Genomic DNA, 27,561 nt, shown 5'->3' with positions numbered 1-27,561 from the left:
GTTACGTCACCTTTAGCATGTTGTGTTTTTCTGCCGCTGCTAGCTGTATCCTCTTCGGTAAAAACAAGTGAAATTTGTTCGAACGCGTCCTAAAATTCAAGTAAAAGTAGCTCCGGCTAGAATATGGATGAGGATGTGCTGACGACGCTGAAAGTGTTGATAATAGGCGAAAGTGGCGTGGGGAAGTCGAGGTTTGTTGTGTTTAGTAGCTAGCCTGTTGACATTTAGCTCTCACTGTTTGGCAGCTACTGGTTAACAAACATCATTATGTTACATAGGCAGGGTTTTTTTTTATTTTTATTTTATTTTTAGCAGAAAATATGGGCGTAATGGTACTCAAACAATGTTCCAATTGTATTTTAAACGGTGTTTTTGTTTGTTTTCGACAGTCTCCTGCTGAGGTTTACAGATGATACTTTTGATCCAGACCAGCCAGCAACAATAGGTTTGAAATGCATAATCATTTATGTACAATCGACGTGTGTAAATGTTCTGAAAAAATTATTATTGTTAATCTCTGCTCTCTGTCTGATTAGGTGTGGATTTCAAGGTGAAGACTGTCGCCATAGATGGGAACAAAGCAAAACTTGCCATATGGGTAAGAGAGCAATCTTTATGGTTTTTATCCACCTTATTCTTGGGAGCGCTGCTGTAGAAGCCATTATGGGTGCAACTTCCTGTGAGACACCGGAAGTAGCAATGAGCCATTGTTTACTAACAGTTTTCATTTCCCGGATGGGTTTATTTGAAAGTTTATTGTTTTCTTTTTTAAAACAATGATCAGCTCCCGTAACATTTAAAAGATGTCCTTGCGCAGCCCGGGAACATGTTGCGCTGTTCCCGGTTGTACTCATAACCAGACAAAGTCAAATCTGCGGCTACAACAGCGACGTTTTGAACGTGCAGCCAGACTGAGAGTTTCCACCGCTGACCGAGAGTTGAGGGACCCAGAAGGACGTGGCTGAAAAAACTCAATTTGAAAAGACCACCTGAAATGTTGTACATGTCCTCTTTTCACTTTGTTGACAAAAAGCCCACAGAGGAAAGTCTTAGTTTGTGGTTGGGATATAACAGACCACCGGAGAAGATAAAGAAGATTGACAGCAGTTTCACAAGAATAACAGGTATGAATTCATGTGTCTGGAGGACAGATCACTGTAATATTAAACATTAGCAACAACATGTATTACTCTTTTCTGAACAGTTAAAATGTAACGTGTGTTTGGACTGCTGGTCAGTATGAACCTAAAAATACCATAATTTCAGTACAGACATAAAATGTTCATTAATGCAGTATTTTAATCTTAATCTGAATTTAATATTGTAGCTGTTATTATGTACCAGGTTTTCCCTTGGTTTCTGGTGCTCAGACATGATGCTGTTACCAGTGGGAAGTAGTGGGGTTAGTGGAAGGTTAATAGTGTAATTAAAGTGCTATAATGAAAACCCTAATGCATCACTTCTTGATAAACGTGTCCCATATTTCTGCCCTCAGATGAACAAGATGAGATTGATCAGGGTGAGGAGCTTGTTTGCAGTAACAAAGTCATCATGTTGGACCCAGAGATGCAGGATCACACCTGTTCAAAAGGGCTCACTGTCACGTGTGAAATGCATCCAACACCAACAGGACCGCCACACCCTGTAGCTGACTGCATCTTGGAGAGTGATGCAGACTCCTGTCTGTATGCAGGGATTCTACTCACAGAATTTTAAACACTTCACCACCAGTGCTGGTTGTGGCCTAAATTCTAATTACGTGAAACTAAGACAAAACTTTGTCACGACTAATTTGGCACACCGATTAAAAGATCACAAGCTCAGGTCAGCAGGACAGTGGGGATGTGAGTAGACATTATGTGTGAACACATGAAGGATCTCACTGTGTGGTTGTATCATGAAACAATCAAAGCAAGATTGCCAAAAGCTTTTAAAGAGCATGTTGCAAATACAATCTGTGTAATTGACTGCACAGAAACACTTTTCAAAAAGCAAAAAACCTCTATTTAAGAAGTGGGTCATAACAGTCACTATTATGCAAATAACACAGTTAAGTATTTAGTGGCTGTTTCCCCCTCTGGAATAATCATGGTTATTTCTTATGCTTGTGGTGGAAAATGTGACATGTACATACCACAGATGTTGTTATTATATATATATATATATATATATATATATATATATATACACTCAACAAAAATATAAACGCAACACTTTTGGTTTTGCTCCCATTTTGTATGAGATGAACTCAAAGATCTAAAACTTTTTCCACATACACAATATCACCATTTCCCTCAAATATTGTTCACAAACCAGTCTAAATCTGTGATAGTGAGCACTTCTCCTTTGCTGAGATAATCCATCCCACCTCACAGGTGTGCCATATCAAGATGCTGATTAGACACCATGATTAGTGCACAGGTGTGCCTTAGACTGCCCACAATAAAAGGCCACTCTGAAAGGTGCAGTTTTATCACACAGCACAATGCCACAGATGTCGCAAGATTTGAGGGAGTGTGTAATTGGCATGCTGACAGCAGGAATGTCAACCAGAGCTGTTGCTCGTGTATTGAATGTTCATTTCTCTACCATAAGCCGTCTCCAAAGGCGTTTCAGAGAATTTGGCAGTACATCCAACCAGCCTCACAACAGACCACATGTAACCACACCAGCCCAGGACCTCCACATCCAGCATGTTCACCTCCAAGATCGTCTGAGACCAGCCACTCGGACAGCTGCTGAAACAATCGGTTTGCATAACCAAAGAATTTCTGCACAAACTGTCAGAAACCGTCTCAGGGAAGCTCATCTGCATGCTCGTCGTCCTCATCCTCATCAGGGTCTTGACCTGACTCCAGTTCGTTGTTGTAACCGACTTCAGTGGGCAAATGCTCACATTCGCTGGCATTTTGCACGTTGGAGAGGTGTTCTCTTCACGGATGAATCCCGGTTCACACTGTCCAGGGCAGATGGCAGACAGCGTGTGTGGCGTCATGTGGGTGAGCGGTTTTCTGATGTCAATGTTGTGGATCGAGTGGCCCATGGTGGCGGTGGGGTTATGGTATGGGCAGGCGTCTGTTATGGACGAAGAACACAGGTGCATTTTATTGATGGCATTTTGAATGCACAGAGATACCGTGACGAGATCCTGAGGCCCATTGTTGTGCCATACATCCAAGAACATCACCTCATGTTGCAGCAGGATAATGCACGGCCCCATGTTGCAAGGATCTGTACACAATTCTTGGAAGCTGAAAATGTCCCAGTTCTTGCATGGCCGGCATACTCACCAGACATGTCACCCATTGAGCATGTTTGGGATGCTCTGGACCGGCGTATACGACAGCGTGTACCAGTTCCTGCCAATATCCAGCAACTTCACACAGCCATTGAAGAGGAGTGGACCAACATTCCACAGGCCACAATTGACAACCTGATCAACGCTATGCGAAGGAGATGTGTTGCACTGCATGAGGCAAATGGTCACACCAGATACTGACTGGTATCCCCCCCCCCAATAAAACAAAACTGCACCTTTCAGAGTGGCCTTTTATTGTGGGCAGTCTAAGGCACACCTGTGCACTAATCATGGTGTCTAATCAGCATCTTGGTATGGCACACCTGTGAGGTGGGATGGATTATCTCAGCAAAGGAGAAGTGCTCACTATCACAGATTTAGACTGGTTTGTGCACAGTATTTGACGGAAATGGTGATATTGTGTATGTGGAAAAAGTTTTAGATCGTTGAGTTAATCTCATACAAAATGGGAGCAAAACCAAAAGTGTTGCGTTTATATTTTTGTTGAGTGTATATATATATATATATATATGTATATATATATATATATATATATTGAAAAGACTGTTTTCCTTATAACAATAAAAATAAACAACTGGAATTGTCTTATTTCCATCCTTTATTTTCCTTCAAATAGTGCTCTTTTGTTGTCTGTAACACACATTACACCTGATAAGTGATTAATGTATTTTTAAGACATTCAGATATTTGGGGCAGAGCAGAACCTTCTTTGCAACAAATTCATCCACTAATGTTGGAAGTACGTATATGTGAAAAGTAGAATTTCTGGAAGTGTTTTATATGTATGTCTGTAAAGACTTTGTCAAATGAGATGTCCAACCAGCTGCAGGCACATCAGTGTCAAATGGACCTAGAGGGATGTAGTAATATTGCTTAAGAGTTTATTTTAATCAAGGCTCACATGTATGCTGTCACATTAGTTCATACATTTAACAAAATGTACCCACCTGGAGCTCTGCCTTGACCTGCGATGCATGAAGACCCTGCTATTTGTATTTAACCTGATGCTGAAACTCAAACCCAGGCTTGGTGATCAGGGATTTTAAGGCTTTTTCTGGCCTCTGCGTCTGCCGTAAGGTAAATATGTTGTGCCCCAAAACCTCTTTTAGCAAAACGGACCGACCTTATCACTGTGCAGGTACTGATACGCCTCAGAGCTTTTCAGATTGCTTGTCTCCCCGTCCGAAGTGAGAACTAAGGAAGGAGCTAAAACTGCTACCGTATGTTAACTTAGGCCACTTCATGTCATCCTCCCACTTCTCTATATTTGTAGACAATGGGATTATAATGTCTCATTTTTCAGCTGCGACAGCTGCTGTTTACGTCTCTCTAACCCTTGTAGAAAGTGTTTTGCACGAACAGTAAGCATGTAAATGAACGCCGGTTCCGATTCATACCAGAAGTCTCACCCATAATTCACACAAGGTCTCATGGTGGCTCGGAATAAGCTGGATAAAAGGTTTATTAAAAACATGGTGAAGTACAAGATGTGTCCATAAGATGGCAGGATTGCTCATCTATAATCTGAGCAAAAACTGAACAGCTGAATTTACCAACATCTTTCACATTGTTGCGGGAGATCATTCACAGATGCTTTCTAGTGTTTGTTGTCATTTGCAGGTGAAATACATCACTACATAGGTCACATTTCATATCTCTGAAACTGTTTGGTAGATTTCAGTGAAACTTCTCAAAATTATAGCACACCATAGGTAAATATGCTTGAAGGAAAAATATTTCCAATGTGAAGTCTTCAAGGGTAGTAATTGGACTTTTATTGTGGTTTAAAACTCGTCATAATAAAGAAGATACCAAGTTGGTGCCACATTGGAGGGACGAGAGGTGGGAGGTGATGGTCTAGTGGTTAAGGCGTCGGGCTTGAGACCAGAAGATCCTTGGTTCAAATCCCAGCCTCACTGGAAAATCACTAAGGGCCCTTGGGCAAGGTCTTTAATCCCCTATTGCTCCCAGTGTGTAGTAAGGCAACACCCTCACATCGGGGTAAATGTGAGGCATTGAGCTCTGATGCAGATGGAAAAGCTCTATATAAATGCAGCCCATTTACCATTTACAAGACATGAAAACGATCTAAAATTGCTGAAGTTGCAAAGTCTACCATATAGAAGCGTGTGTAAGGATATGGTAGAACTATACAAGCATGAGAAAGGAATCTACAAGGGTGATGCAAATTGTGGAAAGCCGGACACTAACAGCACCAGAGGACACATCCTGAAGTTACAGAAGCAGTGTGCAACCATGATTGTGAAGTAGAATTTCCTAACTCTTAAGAGCTGGAGGTCCTTCACCCAAGAGTCTATAGGAACACTTACACTAAAGGCTTTCAAATCTAGACTGGACATATATCTGCTTCAGCTTCCAAACTCTGTATGATTTCTGTAAACTCAAAGGCAAATGGTCAGATAGGTCAAATATTCCAACAGGCATTTAATGCCTAACCGTAGAAAAAGAGGATATGATCTAATATGGAGCTTTTTTTTTAAGTGGTATTTTTTTGATAAGCCACACCACACCCCCATAAATTATATAGCATTCTACAATACTAATGGTGTGCAATCATTAGTAAAGTATTTGTTGTAGAGTTAAACAATACCCTAATATAACAGCTTTTTATTTTATATTTTATTAATTTATTTATTTTTGCAATAAATGCATTTTTTAAAAATGATCCCCAGTTTCCTGTTGTATCTGCATCAGATACATTGTCGGATGGTTTTCAGCTGTTACATAACCCCTGGCAGACATCACATAAAGAAGTGTTGTCATTTTTATACCGTGTACCTCATGTGGATGTGGTTGCCTTCAAATTCATATTCACTGCTTTCATTCACGCAGTATGATAGGTGGCTAAAATACCATAAACATTTTCAGTGTAACTTGACAGATCTGCTTTACAGTGGGCCCGTGTCTGAGCGTATCAAAGTGTGGAGTCATGACGGACACTGTCATGGCTGTCATGGAAAATAGGACTTGCCCGTTATCTCTCTTGGTCGTGAAAGCTTTTGGACCATTGAGTCATCTGCTGCTGTTGTTTCTAATTGTCTGTGTGTTTATGTTTGCAGGACACAGCTGGACAAGAAAGGTTTCGCACGTTGACACCCAGCTACTACCGCGGCGCACAGGGAGTGATTCTCGGTGAGCTGTGACGCATTCAGCTACATCAGTTTGACACCACATCTACGCACATTTTTATTTTTCCAGTTAAAAAAACAACAGCAAAAAAACCCCACAGAACTCTTATCCTGAAAATATTGTCAAACCTCTTTCTTTTTTCCTTTCCCCTGAAATGTTCCTCCAAGATTAACATGACCTTGTTCTTACTGGTAGCATGTGATTTCTGTGTCTCATGCAGTGCTGTTTACTGTGCTGTTGAAGTCTATGACTGTATTTTTTTTTCTGTATTTCATCTCATTTTTTGTTCCGAAATATGTCTGTGTGTATTCTGAAATATTTATTACTCATTGGACACAAATATTTGCATCACTCCAGCTGGTATTTTCCTAAATTCTGGATCTAGTTGCAGTTATTTTTTTGTTTTGGATCCATTGTCTGAGTTTCTGGTTTCCGTGCCATAGAAAAGGCAGTTACGTTATCCTGGGTAAGGACATAATTTATGTGGAAGGGCTCACATAATCTGTAATATGCTGATATATATGACAATCGAAACTAAAAACATGGTTCTGAGTTTAAGGAGAAATGCACATTTGCATGCATTGCACTCAAGTTATGAATATGCGTGAAGACAAACAGTAGTCAGAGATGAATCAATTCAAAACCACATATTCGAGGCACATTATGTCAAAAGCTTGACAGAAATTGACATGCTGTCCAAAATGGGTCTGAACGGATTCTTGTCTGTCCCTCCATGTCCTTGCTGCACTCTACTGTGTGCGCATCTGTGTTTTTTTTGTGTCTGTCTGTCAAACCCACACTGGGATAAATGTCACTCTTTTGCATTTGTTGTCCACTAAAAGCGTAACACTACCTTTAAAATCTGTCAAAGGCATTATGATATTCGAAGAAGGTGATGTGTTTGAGGAAAACAAAGGTAGAGCAGTTAGCATTTGATGTGTAAAAGTAACAAACCATTCAACTCAGCTTCACCTCGTTGAATGGTTTGTTCCAGCTTTCACCGAATTAAATATTCATTCCATTGAAAGAATGTAAAAACATTCATGTTTTGTTTTATATAATGGCTGAAATAGATCCTTGTCATTTGATATTTTATTAATTTATAAACAACACAAAAGGAACTTACATTTTGGTGTTCCACTGCTGCTAAAGTCCAAATTGTGACGTGTAGTCCAGTGATGCTGTGCACTGACATTGGGCTTACATTAAAAAAAGGAAAAAAAAAGACTTTGTGTAGTTCCTCAGTCCAGCCAAAAATCATGTCACCTTTTCATCTAAACAGCTCTTCATGCATCCAGGCGGCTTACAGTGGAGTGGATTTTTTGTGTGTGTGTGTGTGTGTGTGTGTGTTACAAGGATTAGCAGTGTCAACTCAATCAAATCATCATGTCGTTGTTCCCCCACGCGCACACACACACACGCAACCGGGTTGGCGCTTGTGCGTGCGTGTACTACCAAAAAAAAGACTGCGTACATCCTCAGTGCAGCGAAAACAAATCACGTCAGAAATTAGTCCAGCTTTTCATTCTTTCTTCCTGCTAACAGCCTCCAGACAGCACAGTGAATTTGTTTTGTGTGTGCGTGCACCTGCATTGTGTGTGTGCACATGTGTGGGCACGCATGCATGTGCGTGCATGAGAATGTGGGCACGTGTGCATGTATGTGCGCTTGCATGTGTGCGTGTGTGTGTGTGTGTGTGTGCACGTGTGCAGAGTGCAATGGTACCAAATGTATGAATCCAAATTTGCACTCTAAATGGAACCAAACTGCACTCTAAATGCAATGCAACACAAATGGAAGGAATTATTCCATATCATGTGACATACAAAGTACCAATCAAATGACAAGGATCCACTCAAACATTATATAATATCAAATCACTTTGAGTTCACAGTATTTTGTATTCTGAAGTGAGGTCATAGGTAATTAGACCATGATGCAATTTTTGTAGTTTTTCCTCTGTACATCATCACAGTGGAGTTGATAGGAAACAGTCCAGATGTGCTTGGAGTGTGGACTTTCAGCTTTAATTCCAGAAGTTAAAAAAACAAAACAAAAAAATCACACTAACCATTAAGGAATTTTGGCCACTTGTATATACATAATACAACCCCAATTCCAATGAAGTTGGGATGTTGTGTAAAATGTAAATAAAAACAGATTACAATGATTTGCAAACCCTCTTCACCCTGTATTCAATTGAATACACCACAAAGACAAGATATTTAATGTTCAAACTGATAAACGTTTTTGTGCAAATATGTTCTCATTTTGAAATGGATGCCTGCAACACGTTTCAAAAAAGCTGGGACAGTGGTATGTTTACCACTGTGTTACATCACCTTTCCTTCTAGCAACACTCAATAAGCATTTGGGAACTGAGGACACTAATTGTTGAAGCTTTGTAGGTGGAATTCTTTCCCATTCTTGCTTGATGTATGACTTCAGTTGTTCAACAGTCCGGGGTCTCCATTGTCGTATTTTGCGCTTCACAATGCGCCACACATTTTCAATGGGCGATAGGTCTGGACTGCAGGCAGGCCAGTCTAGTACCCGCACTAGTATTTCGCACTATGAATCCACGCTGTTGTAACACGTGCAGAATGCTGCTTGGCATTGTCTTGCTGAAATAAGCAGAGATGTCCCTGAAAAAGATGTTGCTTGGATGGCAGCATGTGTTGCTCCAAAACCTGGATGTACCTTTCAGGATTGATGGTGCCATCAGAGATGTGTAAGTTGCCCATGCCATGGGCACAAACACACCCCCATACCATCACAGGTGCTGGCTTTTGAACTTAGCACTGGTAACAATCTGGATGGTCTTTTTCCTCTGTTGTCCTGAGGACATGATGTCCATGATTTCCAAAAACAATTTGAAATGTGGACTCATCAGACCACAGCACACTTTTCCACTTTGTGTCTGTCCATTTCAAATGAGCTCGGGCCCAGAGAAGGCGGCGTTGTTTCTGGATGTTGTTGATGTATGGCTTTCGCTTTGCATTTTAGAGTTTTAACTTGCACTTGTAGATGTAGCAATGAACTGGGTTAACTGACAATGGATTTCTGAAGTGTACCTGAGCCCAGAGATAGATAGATAGATAGATGGATAGATAGATGATGATAGGTAGGTAGGTAGATAGATAGATACTTTATTGATCCCAGAGGGAAATTCAAGGCATCCAGCAGCTTACACATTAGACAAGACACACACATTGCACCAGACACACAAAAATAGGGTTAAGTAAATAAAAGAAAATAGACTAATCAATAAAAGCTACTAACTAAAAATAAAATTTGTGTGCAAGTACAGCAGCCAGTCTCAGAGAATATGACGGAGGAGTAAATGTAGTAGTGCAGTAGTGAGGAGGTAGCACAGATGTAAACAGTACACAATGTAAACAGTGTAGGTTGTGCAAAGAAGTAAGCAGTGTAAACAGTGTTGGTAGTGCAAAACAAAGCAATAAAAGGTCAAACAGATGTGTCACAGGATTATTTCTTACTGAGATGCGAAGAGTTAAACAGTCTGATGGCCTGAGGGACAAAAGACTTCCTGAATCTGTCCGTGTGGCAGGACTAGGACAGCAGTCTGCCGCTGAATGAGCTCCTCTGCCTGATGATGGCGCTGTGCAGAGGGTGCTCAACATTGTCCATGATGGCCAGCAGTTTACTGAGGGTCCTTCTCTCTGCCACTGATGTTAGGGTTAGGGTTTACACAATGATGTTGGTTTTTAATGCAGTGCCGCCTGAAGGATCAAAGGTCACGGGCATTCAGTGTTGGTTTTCGGCCTTGCCGCTTACGTGTAGAAAGTTCTCCAGATTCTCTGAATGTTCTGATTATATTATGGACTGTAGATGATGGAATCCCTAAATTCCTTGCAATTGAATGTTGAGAAACATTGTTCTTAAACTGTTGGACTATTTTTTCACACAGTTGTTCACAAAGTGGTGATCCTTGCCCCATCTTTGTTTGTGAACAGCTGAGACTTTTGGGGATGCTCTTTTTATACCCAATCATGACACTCACAATTAGTGTCCTCAGTTACCAAACTCTTATTGAGTGTTGGTAGAAGAAAAGGTGATGTAACACAGTGGTAAACATACCACTGTCCCAGCTTTTTGAAATGTGTTACAGGCATCCATTTCAAAATGAGCAAATATTTGGAACATACATTTACATTTCACAGTGTCCCAACTTCATTGGAATTGGGGTTGTACCTTTTCATAGCCCATAAGTGAAAGGACAAATTAAATATCAGTGTTATTTTTACTACAAAACATAATTTATGCAGCCAGTGGATGTAGTGCTGTAGTTCACAGTGCTTCTGTTTTCCACATTTTATGTTATAGATTTATTCCAAAATGGATTAATTTTTTTCCTCAAAGTATTCTTCACGCAATACCCCATAATGACAATATGTAAAGTTTGTTTTTTTTAGATTTTTGCAAATTTATTAAAAATTTAAAACTACAAAATCCCATGTACATAAGTATTCATAGTCTTTGCCATGCAGGTTGAAATTGAGCTGAGGTCTATCCTCTTTCCATTGATCATCCTTGAGATGTTTTCTGCAGCTTAACTGGAGTCCACCTTGGGTAAATTCAGTTGATTGGACATGATTTGGAAAGGCACACATGTGTCTACGTAAAAGATCCCACAGCTGACAGTACATGTCAGAGCACAAACCAAGCATGAAGTCAAAGGACCTCATGCTTGGTTTGACCTCCGAGATAGGATTGTCTCAAGTTACAAATCTGGAGAAGGGTACAGAAACATTTGTGCTGCTTTGAATGTTCCAGTGAGCACAGTGGCCTCCATCATCTGTAAATGGAAGAAGTTCAGATCCACCAGGACTCTTCATAGAGCTGGCCGGTCTAAGTTGAGTGAGGGGGGGGAGAAGGGCCTTAGTCAGGGAGGTGACCAAGAACCTGATGGTCACTCTGTCAGAGCTCGAGCATTCCTCTGTGGAGAGAGGAGAGCCTTACAGAAGGACAACCATCTTTGCAGCAGCCCACCAATCAGGTCTGTATGATAGAGTGGTCAGACGGAAGCCACTCCTTAGTAAAAGGCACATGGCAGCTCACCTGGAGGGACGAAAAAGAAATTTGGAGATGTGTGGCAGTGTCATCACAAACTTCAATGTGTGTGTTGCAGCTGTAATCCAAAGAACAAGAGCGTGGATTGAACATGTCACCAGTTATTGAACTGTGCTGAAAACAAGAGACAAAGTGGGAAACCTTTGATATCAAATGTTAATTTCATGCTTCTGTTACAAGTCTGTAAATAAAATTTTCGAATAGGTTCTCAATTCAAAATCTTGTGTACGATCAAAAGTGGCCCACCCTGTAAATAAACATGAAATTGGTCACTGGATCCTAGATCTGCGGACATAAATATACGAGGTCTCTTAGATAATAAACCGACCCTTTTATTATTTTTTTTAACTATATGGATTTGAATGACATGCGATTACACCAATCATGCTTGAACCCTCGTGCGCATGCGTGAGTTTTTTCACGCGTGTCGATGACGTCATTTCCCTGTGGGCAGGCCTTGAGTGAGATGTGGTCCCGCCCTCTCGGCTGAATTCCTTTGTTTCACACGCTGCTCGAGACGGCGCGCGTTGCTTTATCAAAATTTTTTCTGGACCTGTGAGGAATATCCGAGTGGACACTATTCGAGAAATTAAGCTGGTTTTTCTGTGAAAAGTTTAACGGCTGATGAGAGATTATGGGGTGTTTCTGTCAGTGTAAGGACTTCCCACGGAGCGGGACGTCCTGCAGCGCTTCCAGGCGCTGTCGTCGGCCTGTTTCGAGCTGAAAACATCCTAATTTAAGGCTTAATTCACCCAGGACATCGTGAGAGAACAGAGAAGATTCAGAAGAGGCCGGCATGAGGAATTTATGCGGACATTCCACTGTTTAAGGACATTTTTTTAATGAAAGACGTACGCGCAAATTCGCCGAGTCGTTTCCGTGATGACTCGGCAAATCTGTGTGCGCCGCGACAGGAAAAACACCTCCGTGTTGAAAACCATTTGTAGAATTCAGGCGGCTTTTAATGGCTTTCAACAAGTGAGTAACTGAGAAATTGTTTAACAGCTTGGGCATGTTCCAACTTGCCCGTTAAGATTTCCAACGGAGGTGTTTTTCCTGCCGCGACCCCCCACGGTCGGGTCCAGCCCGACATGCGACTCTGCCCGCACGTTCTTTCATTACAAAATGACCGTTAACAATGGAATGTCCGAATAAACTCCTCATGCCGACTTCTTCTGAAAGTTCTCTGTTCTCTGACGACTTACTGCGTCAACAGAGCCTGAAATGTGGAAGTTTTCAACTTGAAACGGCGAGACGCTGCCGCCTCGAAGCGCAGATCGCCGTCAGGCGCCGTGGACCGTCCTTAAAGCGACACTACCAGACCAAAATCTCTCATCAGCCGTTAAAATTTTTACCGAAAACCAGCTGAATTTATTGAATGGTGTCCACTCAGTTGTGCCTTACAGTTTTGAAAAAATTTTTATGAAACAAAGCAACAGTCTCTGAGCCATTCCTAAACAATGAAAAAAATCGACGAGCGGGTGGACGACGACTCACTCAAAGACTGCCCACAGGCGAATGACGTAACCGACAGGCGTGAAAAAACTCTCGCATGCCCACGAGGGTTCAAGCATGTCTGATGTAATCACACGTGATTCAAATCCATATGGTTTTTGAAAAAAATAATAAGGTCGGATACTTTTCTAATAGACCTCGTAAATCAACAAAATCTGTAGTTTTTGTCAAAAACATTTCCTTTCAGATGTTAATGGCACAAATGTAACTCCTTACCTCTGAGCTGAGCTCAGCCAGCTGCGCATAAAGAACGCAGGATGTCTCATTTTGGGAGGAAAAAAAACATTTTAGTCTGTTGTAGTTTGTTTTTCTGTATTACAGTGTTTGTAAGGTGTCATTTGATTTAAAAAGGCAATTCGCTTTGAAGGTATTAATTCCGACCGGACTCTAACTTGACTCAGCAGAGAGCAGCACATTGTTTGGAGCTGTGCGAAAGGAACGGACAATTCTCATTTCTTGCCTGCAACAAAACAAGAGTCCCAGTTAGTGACTTTAATCCGCACAAAAATAACTCACAATTGACACCTTTAAATGGCTTTGAGAGGGGTTAAAAAGCGGATTGCCGCTTCTGAAAAGCAGCGAAGCAGAGAACCAACGAATCAGCGGGTCGGAGCACTGCTTTGTTTCTTCAAGCTTCAAGCACAGCCACTGCAGAAGTGGTGCAGGGTCTGCAGTCAACGTAGGGAAATGATCTTTTTCCTGATAGACATCATCTAAAACAATGGCTTAGTTTTTTATTTTTAATAAATTTGCAAAAAAAAAAATGTTTTTCATGTTGTCATTGTTAAATCTTCCTCCAGTTCTTTCTGTAATACTGCCCCTTACAAAGTACAAACTCCAAACTATTCCACACTTTTAAATTTAATCAAAGTTACAGCAAAAATAATCAGGCCTGGGTCCTGCAAGAACTTCTCTTACAGACAAGATCTGCTCTTACAGAACCCAGAACAATGGATACAAGCAGTTTTTATACAGATTACGTGTGTGACAGAGGTGGACCTTATTTCGCAAAATCCTTCTCTTATTGGACCTCATGGGCATTCAAGGGAGGTCCATCTCCCTGCCTCAGGCCCGCACAATAACGGGAGACATATGATTTATAATTGTAACCTAACTCTCCTTATCCTAAGTAGTACGAACTGGTTAAATCCAGTTCTACATGCACATACCAAGAGAGAACAAAGGAAAATGAAAATAAGAATGAAACTAAAAGTATAACCCAAAATTAAATAACTACCTTAATACCAAAACAAGTACAGAAAACAAATAATGAAAACCATAATTGAACACAGAAATATATCTAATATCATTATGGGGTGTTGTGAGCAGACCTTTGAGGGAAAAAGGAATTTGCTACATTTTTGAATAAGGCTGTAACATAACAAAATGTGGAAAAAGTGAAGCACGATGAATACTTTCCAGATGCACCATACATCTCGTATGTGAAGTCTGAAGGCCCGGTCACACGGCACTTAACGAAGGGCAGTGAAGCCCAAACGAAACAAGAAATCTGGACTTTTGTTGACTTTCGTTGGTGTCGTTTAACCTTCGCGCAGCTTCGTTCCTGCAGTTGGCACTTTGTCTGGATTTTTACACGGTCAAAAAATTTGAACAAATGCCACCAAAAACCTCAATTCGTCCGTATTTCATTTGCTGTCATTCTTGACAGTTTTTTATTGTTTGCTTAGTTTTTTTAATGTTAGCGTTTAGTTCAACTTCGTTGGACTAGCTGAATGTTTTCAAACAGTACAGAAGTTGGTTTGTGAGTGCTGCTACTGCGGCTGTGTTCGTGTACTGTCGGAAACTACAGGGCAAACTTAGCCTGTTTGCTTGGATTTTTTTTTATCTGGGTTGGTGGGGGGGTCAGCTTCACTGGGCTCAGGCACCTTATATAGGCCAGAATTAATCTTTTGTGTGGATACAGTGAATTATTTTACCGAAACTGAAATGAAAACCATGCTCCTGTCACAAGCAACTGCTGAATTTGAAACAACAAAAATTTGTGTAATTTCTGACGGTACTTGAACGCAGCGTCAGCAGCAGCAGCCTTCACCTCCTGCGTGCGCTTATTATTATTTTTTTATTAAATATAACATTACGAGTGTAGAAATGACAAGCCAACCCTTCTGCACATGTGGCAACAGGTAGATGATTCAGATGATTATGTAACAGCTGTTCTGGAATGCAGAATTCATTATGTGGATCAGCTGCAGTTGGTTGAAATGACCCCACATGGGGAGTCAATGTGCGGTGTTCACATGGACTGATCAATTTATTGCTCTGCAGTGGTGGGCACAGATAGCCAAAATTTAACTTCGATAACAGATAATCAGATAACTTAAAAGTTATCTTTGATAAAGATAAACCGATAAACCACCCAAAAAAATGTATCGGAAGTTACAGATAACTGATAAATTCCAGTATTGTCTCTTGTACATTTGCAACTACTAACAAGCTGAATTTGAGTTTTAACACCACGATCGCTTTTGGAAGCATCAAAAGCGACAAAAGACCCAAACAATGAGCCTGCACTTCTATGTTTGAACATCCTGTCCCCTGCTGGAAGCTCTTGTTTACTACAAGGCTTACAACACAGAAGCAAGCTGAGAGCAGCCACAAAGCCAGCTCTCTACCAATCTCAACGCTCCTGTCAGGCAGAGGTCTTGGAAAATAAAGTCATGCTGAATTATGGTTTGGTGTGAATACTGATAGAATAACTCCATTAATGTCAATTCTGTCATTTGTACAAAGTTAAAATATAACATATATCTTTTAATGTTGAATAATGCACTAATTCTGAGGTTTTGTAACAAACACAGACAGATCGCAAAGGATTCTGGGTAAAAGTGCCTCTGCTAAACACTGATTGGTTCAGTCATTCATTATGTAAACCAACATGTTAATGTGACGTGTGTCGTGTGTTGGTGTTTACAGATAAATGTGCTTTTGTAAAATATTCAATTTTTTATTTGTAAAAACAGGCATTTTTACGGAGCCCTGGAAGTGTCATCGCAAAATATTTTGAGAGAATGAGAGAATGTGTGCATGTTTTATTAGTGACGTGCGCACGTTTGATGATGATGTAAAACGTGCACTCAGTATTGTCTTGACACATAAATGTTGGCTTTACACTGTGCGAGTTTTGGCCCTTTTTCAGATGATTTTTCATTTGTGTGAGAATTTTTTTGGACTGAGTTTCAGGTTAATCGCACTTCCTGCATTGTGTAGTCTACATGGAGTAACAAGCTGCGTTTAACATCCCACGACCACCTCCTGATCGCCGATCATATGGTCGAATGAAAATCAGACCTGTTTGATATTATTCTGGTCGGCCGTCGTGAGGGTATCCTGCTGCTGAAGAGCAACAAGCATCCAACCGCTCGCGTTGTGCATGTGCAAACACCGCAGAGCTGTCTTGTAATGTTTTTTTTGGCGATTTGTTTTTAAACTTTGATGTCTCCCATCGAGAGATTTTGTAAATTAAGTTTGAAAAAACTTAATTTGTGATTAAAAATATCATACAGTGTCTGCTCAGCTTCAGGACGAATACTGCCATAAACACTACTGGCCAGTAGATGGCAGTAGAGGCCTTGAAAACTTGCCAAAACAAAATTCCAGATAATGTGTGTGTGCTATGTTTAAGATGCGTGGAATTTAACAAACGCAAATACAATAACGTCTATAAACCCAGAGAATATATTCACGAGAGTTCTGGGCACTAGAGTTTAATGCTGTTGTCTGTGGAGCCTTAACAGAGTGTCTGAAATGCATTTGTCCTGTCGTGAACGTACTGAGATTGCCCTATCCTACCCATAATGCATTGCTGGGCACAGCATGTGCTCACTAAAACCTTAAAAATTAGCACATTACTTTAAAACTAAAACATATATCTGATATTTTCACTTTATAAAACTTCAGACATGACAGTAATTTTAAATAACTTGTCCAAAATTAGTTTGGTTAAAACTTGAACCATAAATTAAAAATGTATGCCTCTGGATGACTTGGGTGATATTGCCAGTGTATCAGTATGGTGTTAAAGGAAATGATTTTTTTTTGTGTGTGTGTGTGCGACCAGCTCTCCTTTATCTGCAGAGAATAGAGTGGTTTCTCCTGGAAGCAGCTCTCTTCTGTTTGCAGAGGGTAGAACTATACATCTGTTAGGTAACTTTTAACAGGTAGGTGCTCAACTGATTTTAAATTTTAAAAATGTTTGCCGCTGTTCAGCTTTGTTTACTACGTTATCGGTCTAAAGGTTATCGGACAAAAATTTATCGGAAGATAATTAGTCTGATAATGGTTTTTAAAGTTATCTAAAAAGATAATCCGATAATGAAAAGATTATCTTCGATAATTATCTGTTATCGGATTATCGGAACTGTGCCTACCACTGCTGCTCTGATATATTCAGTCATCTTTACACTTATATTTATTCCCCCTTTTGACTTCTGCTATAAATCAATATATATGGCTTAGTAACGTAATAAAGTGAAATAGCAGCCACCATGGCAAACCTGCGTTTTTGTTTGTTCATTTGTTTCTTTTTTAATTGGAGAAAGATGGAGCGTGCAGTGTGCCGTCAGTCTGAACCAGATAATGAGGATTCTGATGAGGAGATGATCTCTCTTTTGTCCTGGACGAGAAACCAGTGCAGGCGGATCCACCGACGTGCACACAGATCTCCACAGTGGGTCGGATCATGCGCTTCTGTTTGCAGTTTCTCCAGGACTCAGGTGCTATGAGCTCCGTCCCAGCACCGAGTCATGGAACGCAGAGATGCAGACACGCTGTGGCTCCAGGCGCGTTTCGTTGAAAGCATGGAGATCAACGTTGGCTTTGCTTTCCTTTTGTTCCTCTTTCGTCCCTTTTGCGCTCTTGATTCGCAGGCTATTCGGTGATAAAGCTCGTTTGTCCACCTTTTCTCAACGATTTGTGACTTTTTCTTTTTTCCCTTCATTCAGGAATCGTAAGCCGTGTGACCGGGCCATGAGTCAATAATTATCTCAAGTCAAGTCAACAGTTTTTGTTACTTTACGTTTTAAGTTGTTACTGCGCTGTGGCATTTTGCTGTATCTCTTCCTGCTTTTTTTTCAGTGTATGATGTCACAAAGCGGGACACTTTTACAAAGCTTGACAATTGGTTGAATGAACTGGAGACCTACACAACACGTAACGATATTGTCAAAATGCTGGTTGGGAACAAAATTGATAAGGTGAGTTTGTACAATGTTTTTGTATTTTTTTTTTATCAACTTTTCTAATCCTTTCTAATCTTAATGATAAGTTTGGCTTCTTCAGTAATGTTTTCAAAAGAAATCTGCACCTGTTTCATGCTTATAATGTATACACAGTAATATAAAGGTAATAAGCTGCATTAGAAATAAATTCCAGTATGCTGACTGTAATTGCCAGTCATCAACTTTAATTTTTCACCCTACCACAGTGCTTTGCTTTTTTGTGCAGCTATGTTAACTACATTTGTGCATTCTCCTGCTGTTGTTAAAACTCCATTCATGCATATGGAGGATCAAATGAATTCAGACTTAATAACTAGATGAATTAGTGCTGTCAGGCAATTAAAAAAAAAATCAAATTACTTAGAGGGTTTGCAATTAAATAATCAAACCTATTGTCTGGAGTATAACTTATGCTATTTTTTGTTTACTAATTTGAGAGGTCCTGAGACTTATAGTTCAGTGAGACTTAGATTGGCGGCACGGTGGCTTCATGGTTAGCACTGTTGCCTCACAGCAATAAGGTCATAGGATCTATTCCCACCTGTGGCCTTTCTGTGTGGAGTTTGCATGTTCTCCCCGTGTTTGTGTGGGGTTTCTCCAGGTGCTCTGGTTTCTTCCTACATTTACAGACATGCAGGTTAGGTGAATTGCAAACTTTATAATTGTCCAGGTCTCCATTTCAAAAGACATCTCGATCTCAGTGGGACAAACCTGGTTAAATAAAGGTTAGATTAAATTAAAAATATATATGCCAGAAAGTTGTGATTCCATACATTTTCATAACAGTGGAAATCAGAAATACAACATTAAACTGCCTTTTTTGCTTTGAATAAATTGGGGCGGGGGCTTTTTCGTATGGTGTCACATTTAAGCTTTCGTACTATTGGTCGTGATGGTGCTTAGCTGGTCACAACTTTGTACTTTTCCTCATATTTTTGGTGATCTTCAGGCTCCAGAGATAAAACACAATTACAAGTCAATACTCATTTAAAGCAAATATGAATAAAAACCTTTATCAAACAGCAAAACACGCTGAGTAAACAACAACTGGCTAACAACTGAATAAAAACCTTTATCAAACAGCAAAACATGCTGAGTAAACAACAACTGGCTAACAACTGAATAAAAACCTTTATCAAACAGCAAAACACGCTGAGTAAACAACAACTGGCTAACAACTGAATAAATGAACGCCTGTTCCAGTGCAATGCTGCAGCGCACAGCAGAGAAGTGGAACATAATAACACCTAAATTGTTACAGTGAGCTGGATTTGTATTGAACTTACCTTATTGTTGCACCAGCATCAGTCACTCCGGAAAATGTGCAACATACAAAAGAAGCCCACCACCCAAACCAGGGTTTTCCCCAACATCAGTCTGCGCTGCATTAATGGCCTCAAATCAGCTGAGCCACGTGTGATAATCCACCATTAATTATTAAATGATGAACTAAAATATTAACGGCAGATACCATGTTGGGTACAGAGAATTAAATATCATAATTTGTCAGATCACCAAAAGGAGTTGTCCCATACACTTAGGCGAATATATTAACAGAGGCTACCTTCTTCATCTTCTCTTTCTTCTAAAGATGTACGCGTAGTGTGGAGGAGGAGGAGGAAGAAGAAAGAAAAACTGTTCTAAAGACTTTTTTAACTGGAAGACTACTCTTTTGAATAAAAAGGGGAATGTAATTTTTTTCAATTTTTGGAGAAAACGTATTTGGACTCTGTGAAACAATAAAGATAGTTCTTTTGTGAGTGAGTTTATAATCTTACAAATGTACTGCAAAAGAGTTTCAAACACATTGCACGCTTACCTACATATGATCATCTGTTCGCTGGCTGAAAGAAGCAGTTTTCTCACAATTTACCCTGGCTACAATAACATTAATTAGCTGGTAGCTTCTGATCACTAAAGCTGTGTTTGTTTTGTAAATAAATAAATATTGCACAAACTTTTCAAATGTTTAATTGCACTGCAGTTTTCCTTACTGTTTGGTAGCTTAAAGAAGTAGTACTCATGTTTTGTGCCTAGTACAGTGATATTATTTAGCTTGTTTGCTTTGCTCCTTAACATGACGTGTGCCTTAAAATAAATAATGTAGTGATTAAATTCATTTTACTACTTCTTGCATGAAGTGGTAAATGTGACTTATACTCCAGTATGATTTATACTCGCATGCATACATTTTTTTCATTAAATGTCACTCCTCAAATTGCAAGGCACAGACAGTGTACGACTATTAGACTCTCAGAAATACAAAAATGATGAACAAATGAAATGCCTCTCTTATTAAAAGCAATGACAGGAATATTTGAATGTATAAAAATAAACGGCAATGTATGAACTTTGGAAAAATGGTGCATCATCAAGATGCTGAACTTGATTTGGGGAGGTGATGCTCTAGTGGTTAAGCATTGGGCTTCAGACCAGAGGATCCTCAGTTCAAAACCCAGGCAGACCAGAAAATCACTAAGAGCCCTTGGGCAAGGTCCTTAATCCCAGAGTTGCTCCCGGTGTGTAGTGAGCGCCTTGCCTGGCAGCACACTGACATTGGTTTGTAAGTGTGTTTGTGTGAATGGGTAAATGTGAGGCATCATTGTAAAGCGCTTTGGACTCCTGATGCAGATGGAAAAGCCCTATATAAAAATTTTAAAAATCATATATAAATTTTCACTTTGTATATGAGGGTTATTTGCTTAATCTGATTTTTGGAATATAGCTGAAATTTTGGGTCATTGAGAAAGTGTGTGTGTGTGTGTGTGTGTGTGTGTGTGTGTGTGTGTGTGTGTGTGTGTGTGTGTGTGTGTGTGTGTGTGTGGGAAGGGGGGCTTTTAATAATCAGAAGTAAAATTAGAGCATCTGACAGGGTGGATTATTTCTGTGAGATATATCATAGATGTCTTAAACAATGTGTCAGTCATAAATTCAATTCTTTATATTCTTTATATATAGCACCAAATCACAACAAAGTTGCCTCAAGGTACTTCAAGGTAAGGTCTAACCTTACCAACCCCCAGAGCAAGCACACAGGTGACAGTGGTAAGGAAAAACTCCCGCTGAGGAAGAAACCTCAGGCAGACCAGACTCAAAGGGGTGACCCTCTGCTTGTGCCTTGCTACTGATGCAAATTACAAAACAATTCACAAAATTAATATACAGGAGATGTTGCCAGTGCACAGGACAGGAGGGCCTCAGAAAACAGACACTACACCCATCTCTGGATGGAGCCGCACCTCAAACAGAGAGAAAAAAAACAGAATCAGGCATCAGAAAGACAACAAATACAGTATAATTTGTCACCATTAAGCAACAAGAAGAACAAAAGAAATACTAACGTGATCGACGGCCACTAGCCCTAAGCTTCACTAAAAGACCCAGAATTTGAATAAAGTTGAGGCCGCACCACGCTCCATTTCCTAATAAAATTAATTTAAAAGAGTCAAAAGCATAGTAACATACTATGCCAGTATGCTAGCCATATGAAAGGGAAAATAAGTGCGTCTTAAGTCTGGACTTGAGAGTCTCTACAGAATCTGACTGTTTTATTGACGTGGAGATCATTCCACAGAACAGTGGCACTATAAGAGAAAGCTCTATGACACGTAGACTTTTTATTCACCTTAGGGACACAAAGTATTCCTGCACCCTGAGAATGCAAAGCCGGGGCCGGTACGTAGGGTTTAATTAGGTCAGCTAATGCCTGGTTCACACGGCAGAATTTTAAAATTATCTGTAGGTTTCCAAAACCTGAGAGACCACACACGTGGAGATAAAAAATTCATAGATCTAATAGGTTTGGTCGTACAGTCTGTGGTGTTCAGCCACACGGTGAAGTCAACACACCACACACAAACAGATTTCACACACAAACACAGACAGGAAATCTCGCAAAAGCTCTCGAGATTAAACGTGACTTCAGAGTAAACAGACAGAGATAGCTTGTGGACTATTTAAAACGGAAGGGAAAAAAAACGAAAGAAAAAGAAAAGGCGTTCTTAACGGAGTGGAGATAGCGTGACCACCAGAATTCCTGGCAAGTTAGAACAGCTGTTTTGATTTTATTTTCCACTCTGTACGTCCGTCACATCGCTTTCTGATTGGCTACACGTCACATTCAGCAGGCTGTGTACTAGTTTGTGGTCGGGGGACACAACACACACTGCGATATCGGGCCAGGACTATCCAACATATTGAATATCTCCAATTTGCGATCGGAGCACTCCTGACGTCCTTCCAAGCAGATCACAGGGATCTTAACACATCACACATGGCAGGAATATCTGATAAGATTATGTTTAGCATCATCACGATTGCTGGGGCATCCTTAAGATTGTTGGAAGGGGAAGAGTGGGTCCGATATTGGCCTAATTATCTTGCCCTGTGAACCAGGCTTAAGTAAGGAGGTGCCAGTCCGTGAACAATTTTATAGGCTAATAGCAGAAAATTAAAATCTGATCTCACAGGGACAGGAAACCAGTGAAGAGATGCCAAAATGGGTGTAATATGGACAAACTTTCTGCTTCGTGTCAAAATTATTTTGAACCAATTGGAGACCCCTAATGCTGGACTGCGGTAAACCAGAAAATAGCGAAAGCTAACCACTAGGGATTCACAACAGGAGGAGTGTAGTTAAATAAGATTCAGAGTAGATACACTTAAAAATCAAAAGAAGTGTTAAACAGAAATAAAAGAAACTAATACAACCTTGTAGGGATTGGAGGAGCATCACAACAAACAATCCGTCGGAAGCAAGTTTCTGCTTAATAGCTCTACATAATAGCTGTCTGATAGCTCAGTGTTAAAGTGTTTGGTTCATGATACATGGATGGCAGGTGCGTGGCTTGGTCTAGTCCTGTTTAAAATTAGGATGACTAATTAAATTATCCAGCAATGTGAAAAATCAAAATAGACTACATTTGGCCCCAAACCAACAATCCCTGTGTTGTGGGGCTGGCGACTTTACCATTACGCTATCAAATCACAAAAGAAACCTTTGATACTTAATGTGATTTGAGTGATGTTTGCCAGACAGTAGCAGCGTTAAGTCTGATCCTGCACTTCAGGCCTGCAACACATTCCAAATACAGTTGGGACGGGGTCAATTTATTATTTAAATATAAGGATTAACTTATCACTTTTGCAGCCAGATTTCTCGAGACAAGTCAGGAGATGGATACATGAACATTTCCAAGTCACTGAATATGGCTTGGACTTCATTTACATCAATCATAGAGAATTACAAACAGTGCGGTACTGCATGTAAATCTATGTCAACCAGGCAGTTCTGAAAATCTGAGTAACTGTGTTGGAAGGAGACTAGTGAAGAAAGCCATCAAGACTTGAATTTGACTACAGTAAGTGTAATATGTCTTGCTTTAAATGATAACAACATGCATTGGATGTGTCCCAAAATATTTGAATGCAAATTAGACTACATAAAGTGTGAGATTCAGGCTTGATAAGTCACAGTGACCTTAGTGATAATAAAGATAGATGGGCCTATTGTGTTGCTCATGAAGCAGTTTGATAGGCCTGTCTGTCTTTATTTAAAGATTCTCATTGTTGATGTGATGTATGCAGGCTTAGAATGATGCCTATTTGGTTTTTAGGACAACCATGAAGTGGATAGGAATGAGGGCCTGAAATTTGCCAGGAAGCACTCCATGCTTTTTATCGGTGAGTATCAATGGTAGAGTAAAATTAGACGCGGTCTTTAAAATGAACACAGTCTTATAAAACATGAGTCTTAGCCATTAAAATATAGTATACAGTATATGAAAGCTAGGCATCTATATTTGGAACTTTGCCATAAAACATCATGCATTTAGTTGGGTTTCTTACTTTGTTTATGCTGGTTTGGCATTTTTTTGAATGTCTGCTCTCAGCATTGGACTGAGCGACAGAGCCACTGCAGAAGAGCTGCATTCTGATTGAAATCTAGTGGGCTTTCATTTATCAGATCCATGTCTACACGTGTTCCTGATTCCCAGCTTGAGCGTGCTGCTCTCTGAGAAATTAGGTTAGCTTTTCTGTACACTTTCCATTTTCAAATGGCTAAAATTATGGGGGTTTTGAAAGGGGTTGAGCAGGAAGATCTTGTGGAAGTCTTTATTCCACTGGATGACCTTCTCAAACACTTTTAATCTTCTGTTTGTCAACACATAGTTTTCAAATCTCTATCATTTGTGTTGCTATCCCCCCCCCTTCTTTTTTGGTAACATTTTCGGAAAGTGTACCACCAGTTAGTGTCTTAAGATTTGGATTTATTTATTTTTTGTTCTGCGATAAATCCTTTTCTTTGTGCAGAGGCCAGTGCAAAGACCAAAGATGGTGTCCAGTGTGCTTTTGAAGAGCTTGTGGAGAAGATTCTGCAGACTCCAGGGCTGTGGCAGAGTGAGAACCAGGGACAGAGAGTCCGTCTGGGGGATCAGGAGCAGCACAGAGGCAGAGCGTGTGGAGGGTACTGTTCCATACCCTGAAACGGGATCAGACCAGTCTGATAGGAATGACTACAAACCAGAAACGGAGAATGTGAAAATGTCAATGAGTGCCTTTTTAAAAGTATCTCATTGTTGGATGGGTTTGGCTGACGGAATTGACTTTGCTGTTTGCACACTTTTAAACCATGATTTGTCACATGGCACTACTCCATCTTCCAAATAATATAGCTTCACGCAGAAACGTCTTAACATCTTTTAAATTGTAACCAGGCCAGGTGTACGTTAGGAGAGCACACGTCTGGTTTAAATTTATCTTGGTTCTGTTGTATATTAAGGCATTAGGTGAATGTAGCCACGTGCCGATAACATAACACGAAGTAATTTGTAGGGTTAGAGGACATAATATGTATTCAGTATAATCAGTATAGAAGCCTCAGCAATCTTTCCAGGAAAAAGCCAGTTTAGTTTGTGTACTTCAGCAGCTGTGTCTGTCTCCACTGTACAGCTGGAAACATATCATCTGTATAACATGCTGCAAGGCACGCATGTTTTCAAGCTGTGTGAAATACCTCATTACTGGTCTGACCTGAGCTTTCTTTATGCACCAGAACACTGTGAAAGCTCCTTAAGAAGATATTTTACAATAGGCACCAGGCATATTTCACTGTTAGATTCATTTAATGGTGTTTTCTGACCTTCAGGTGTTAGCATTTTACGCTTGAAAGTCGCTTTGAAATTTAGGTCAAAAGATGCTTTCTGGAATGGATGGTTTGTTTTCGTCTTTCCATGGTAACACAAAGGACTATTTTGTCTTCTTTCTTGTAGGATTTTCATCAGCCTTGTTGTTTTTTTGTTTTTATTCTGGTGGGTCGGGGTTTACAGTATTTACAGCTTTTGAAATAAAATTCTGGTGCATTTTCTTTGCCTTGCCTGTGTATCTATTTTGGTGACAGTGCCTCTCAGATCACAATGTGATTAAAGCTACAGTGTGTAGGATTTAGTGCCATCTTGTGGTGAGGTTGCAGATTGCATTATGTCATCATCACTGGTCACATTTTGGTGATAAATTGTGATAAGCAATATGTGTGAGCCTCTATTTTACAAACTTGAGGGTTCTCAAACCTGTTAGCCTCAACTAGCAACTAATGTGCAGATGGTTATAAATGCAGTAATCCTTTTCTGATAATAAACACCCCCAAAATCCTACACAGTGTAGCTTCAAACTTTTATTTTTCCCCAGACAAATTTTTCATATCTTCTTTTTTCCATCCTTGTGGTGAGGGCTTTCACAATCTAAAAACAAAAACTTTGAAAGATTAACATATTAGGACAGTGAAAAATAACTTGGCATGAATTCTGGAAAGCTCACAGGAGTATAGAACCTGACACAGGTTTGTCAGTGTTGTTAGTTCATAAATCCAAGCTGATAAATTTAAAAAAGGTGAAGCCCTCACGGCCTGTGTTATTATAAATTATTGATATATTATTGATCTTTGCTGTGTTGTTCGGCTTTTTCTGTATTGAAGTGGTCCAGATGGTGTCCTGTATGTGTACTGAAAGACGTTTCTCACACAATCAAAGCAAACATTCCAGAAAGCTTTGTTTCCATCATGGACATGGTGGATAGTAACTTCAGTACAGTATGGGTTTGTTGTAAGATTTCTTTGTTTAAAGTCTGGAAAAAACCCCACTGTAGTTTGCTGCCATTCCTTTGTTTATTCTTGTGCTTTTTATCATGGTGGTGGGTGGGGGGTGTGTGTGTTGTGAATCTGCTTATATCATGTCCAGCAGACGTTTAAATTGACATTTGCCTTAACAACGAATGGCATTTGCTAGCGTTACGGTCCAGTTCCATTTGTATTGTTTCAAAATGAAATAAATGACAACCTCCAGATAACATTACTCGAGATGCTTCTTTAATTGTCATTTGAGAAATGTTGTTTATTTTCCGTGTTGTTTAGAAGCCCAACTAATCAAGAGCAGATTTTCAGTGGAAATGAGAGTGAGGTGATCTTTCCATAATAGTTGTTTGATGACTGGCCCGTTGTGCTTGTAAGACTGAAAACATTCTTTGCAAAAGAAAAAAATAAATAAAAAATTTGGGACACGAGTGGAAAAATCCTGCTAATCGTGATTTGTAAAATAGTCCCTGAGGGCAGTGTGTGATTATAAGCTTATGTTTGGTGTTGGGTCATCCCCACATGAAACACGATTCTCCCCACAAGCCTCCTGTGGCTTATCAGGACATTTGTGCTGCTTAAACTCATATTGTAGTTAAAAAAAAAAAAAAAAAAAAAAAAACCTTCATAATCTAATGTGTTGCTTATACAAAGTTGAAATATCAAAAACAGATGACAAATATGCAGCGCAGAGTTTCCTCTGAAAGACAGTATTGGAATGACAAGGCCAAGTCATTTGTTTATGTTACACTGAAGATATTTGGGTTTGATATCAAAACATGAATTTGAGAAGAAAAGTTCATGTCATCTATTGGTTCCTGGTATATTTACATATAGAGGTGTTTAAAAACATGACAAAACCATGTGTGTTCATAGATGAAGGTTCTCAGTCTTCCTGGTTAAAGATATCTCCAGGTTTATTCTTAAATACACTCAACAAAAATATAAACGCAACACTTTTGGTTTTGCTCCCATTTTGTATGAGATGAACTCAAAGATCTAAAACTTTTTCCACATACACAATATCACCATTTCCCTCAAATATTGTTCACAAACCAGTCTAAATCTGTGATAGTGAGCACTTCTCCTTTGCTGAGATAATCCATCCCACCTCACAGGTG

The 27,561-nt window shown here is 39.9% G+C and overlaps 1 protein-coding gene across 1 annotated transcript; it reads left to right on the top strand.

Moving 5' to 3' along the window:
• LOC117521680 (ras-related protein Rab-18-B) lies at positions 1-26,663 on the top strand. Its single transcript, XM_034183014.1, has 7 exons — positions 1-191; positions 390-445; positions 537-598; positions 6,400-6,472; positions 18,173-18,291; positions 23,931-23,997; positions 24,628-26,663. Exons 1-7 carry the CDS (start codon positions 124-126, stop codon positions 24,798-24,800), a joined length of 618 nt encoding a protein of 205 aa, XP_034038905.1. The 5' UTR covers positions 1-123; the 3' UTR covers positions 24,801-26,663.
• The last annotated feature ends 898 nt before the right edge of the window (positions 26,664-27,561 follow it).

Source organism: Thalassophryne amazonica, chromosome 12 (genome assembly GCF_902500255.1).
Source record: "Thalassophryne amazonica chromosome 12, fThaAma1.1, whole genome shotgun sequence".
Taxonomy (NCBI): domain Eukaryota; kingdom Metazoa; phylum Chordata; class Actinopteri; order Batrachoidiformes; family Batrachoididae; genus Thalassophryne; species Thalassophryne amazonica.
This window is presented reverse-complemented; position numbering and strand designations above follow the sequence as displayed.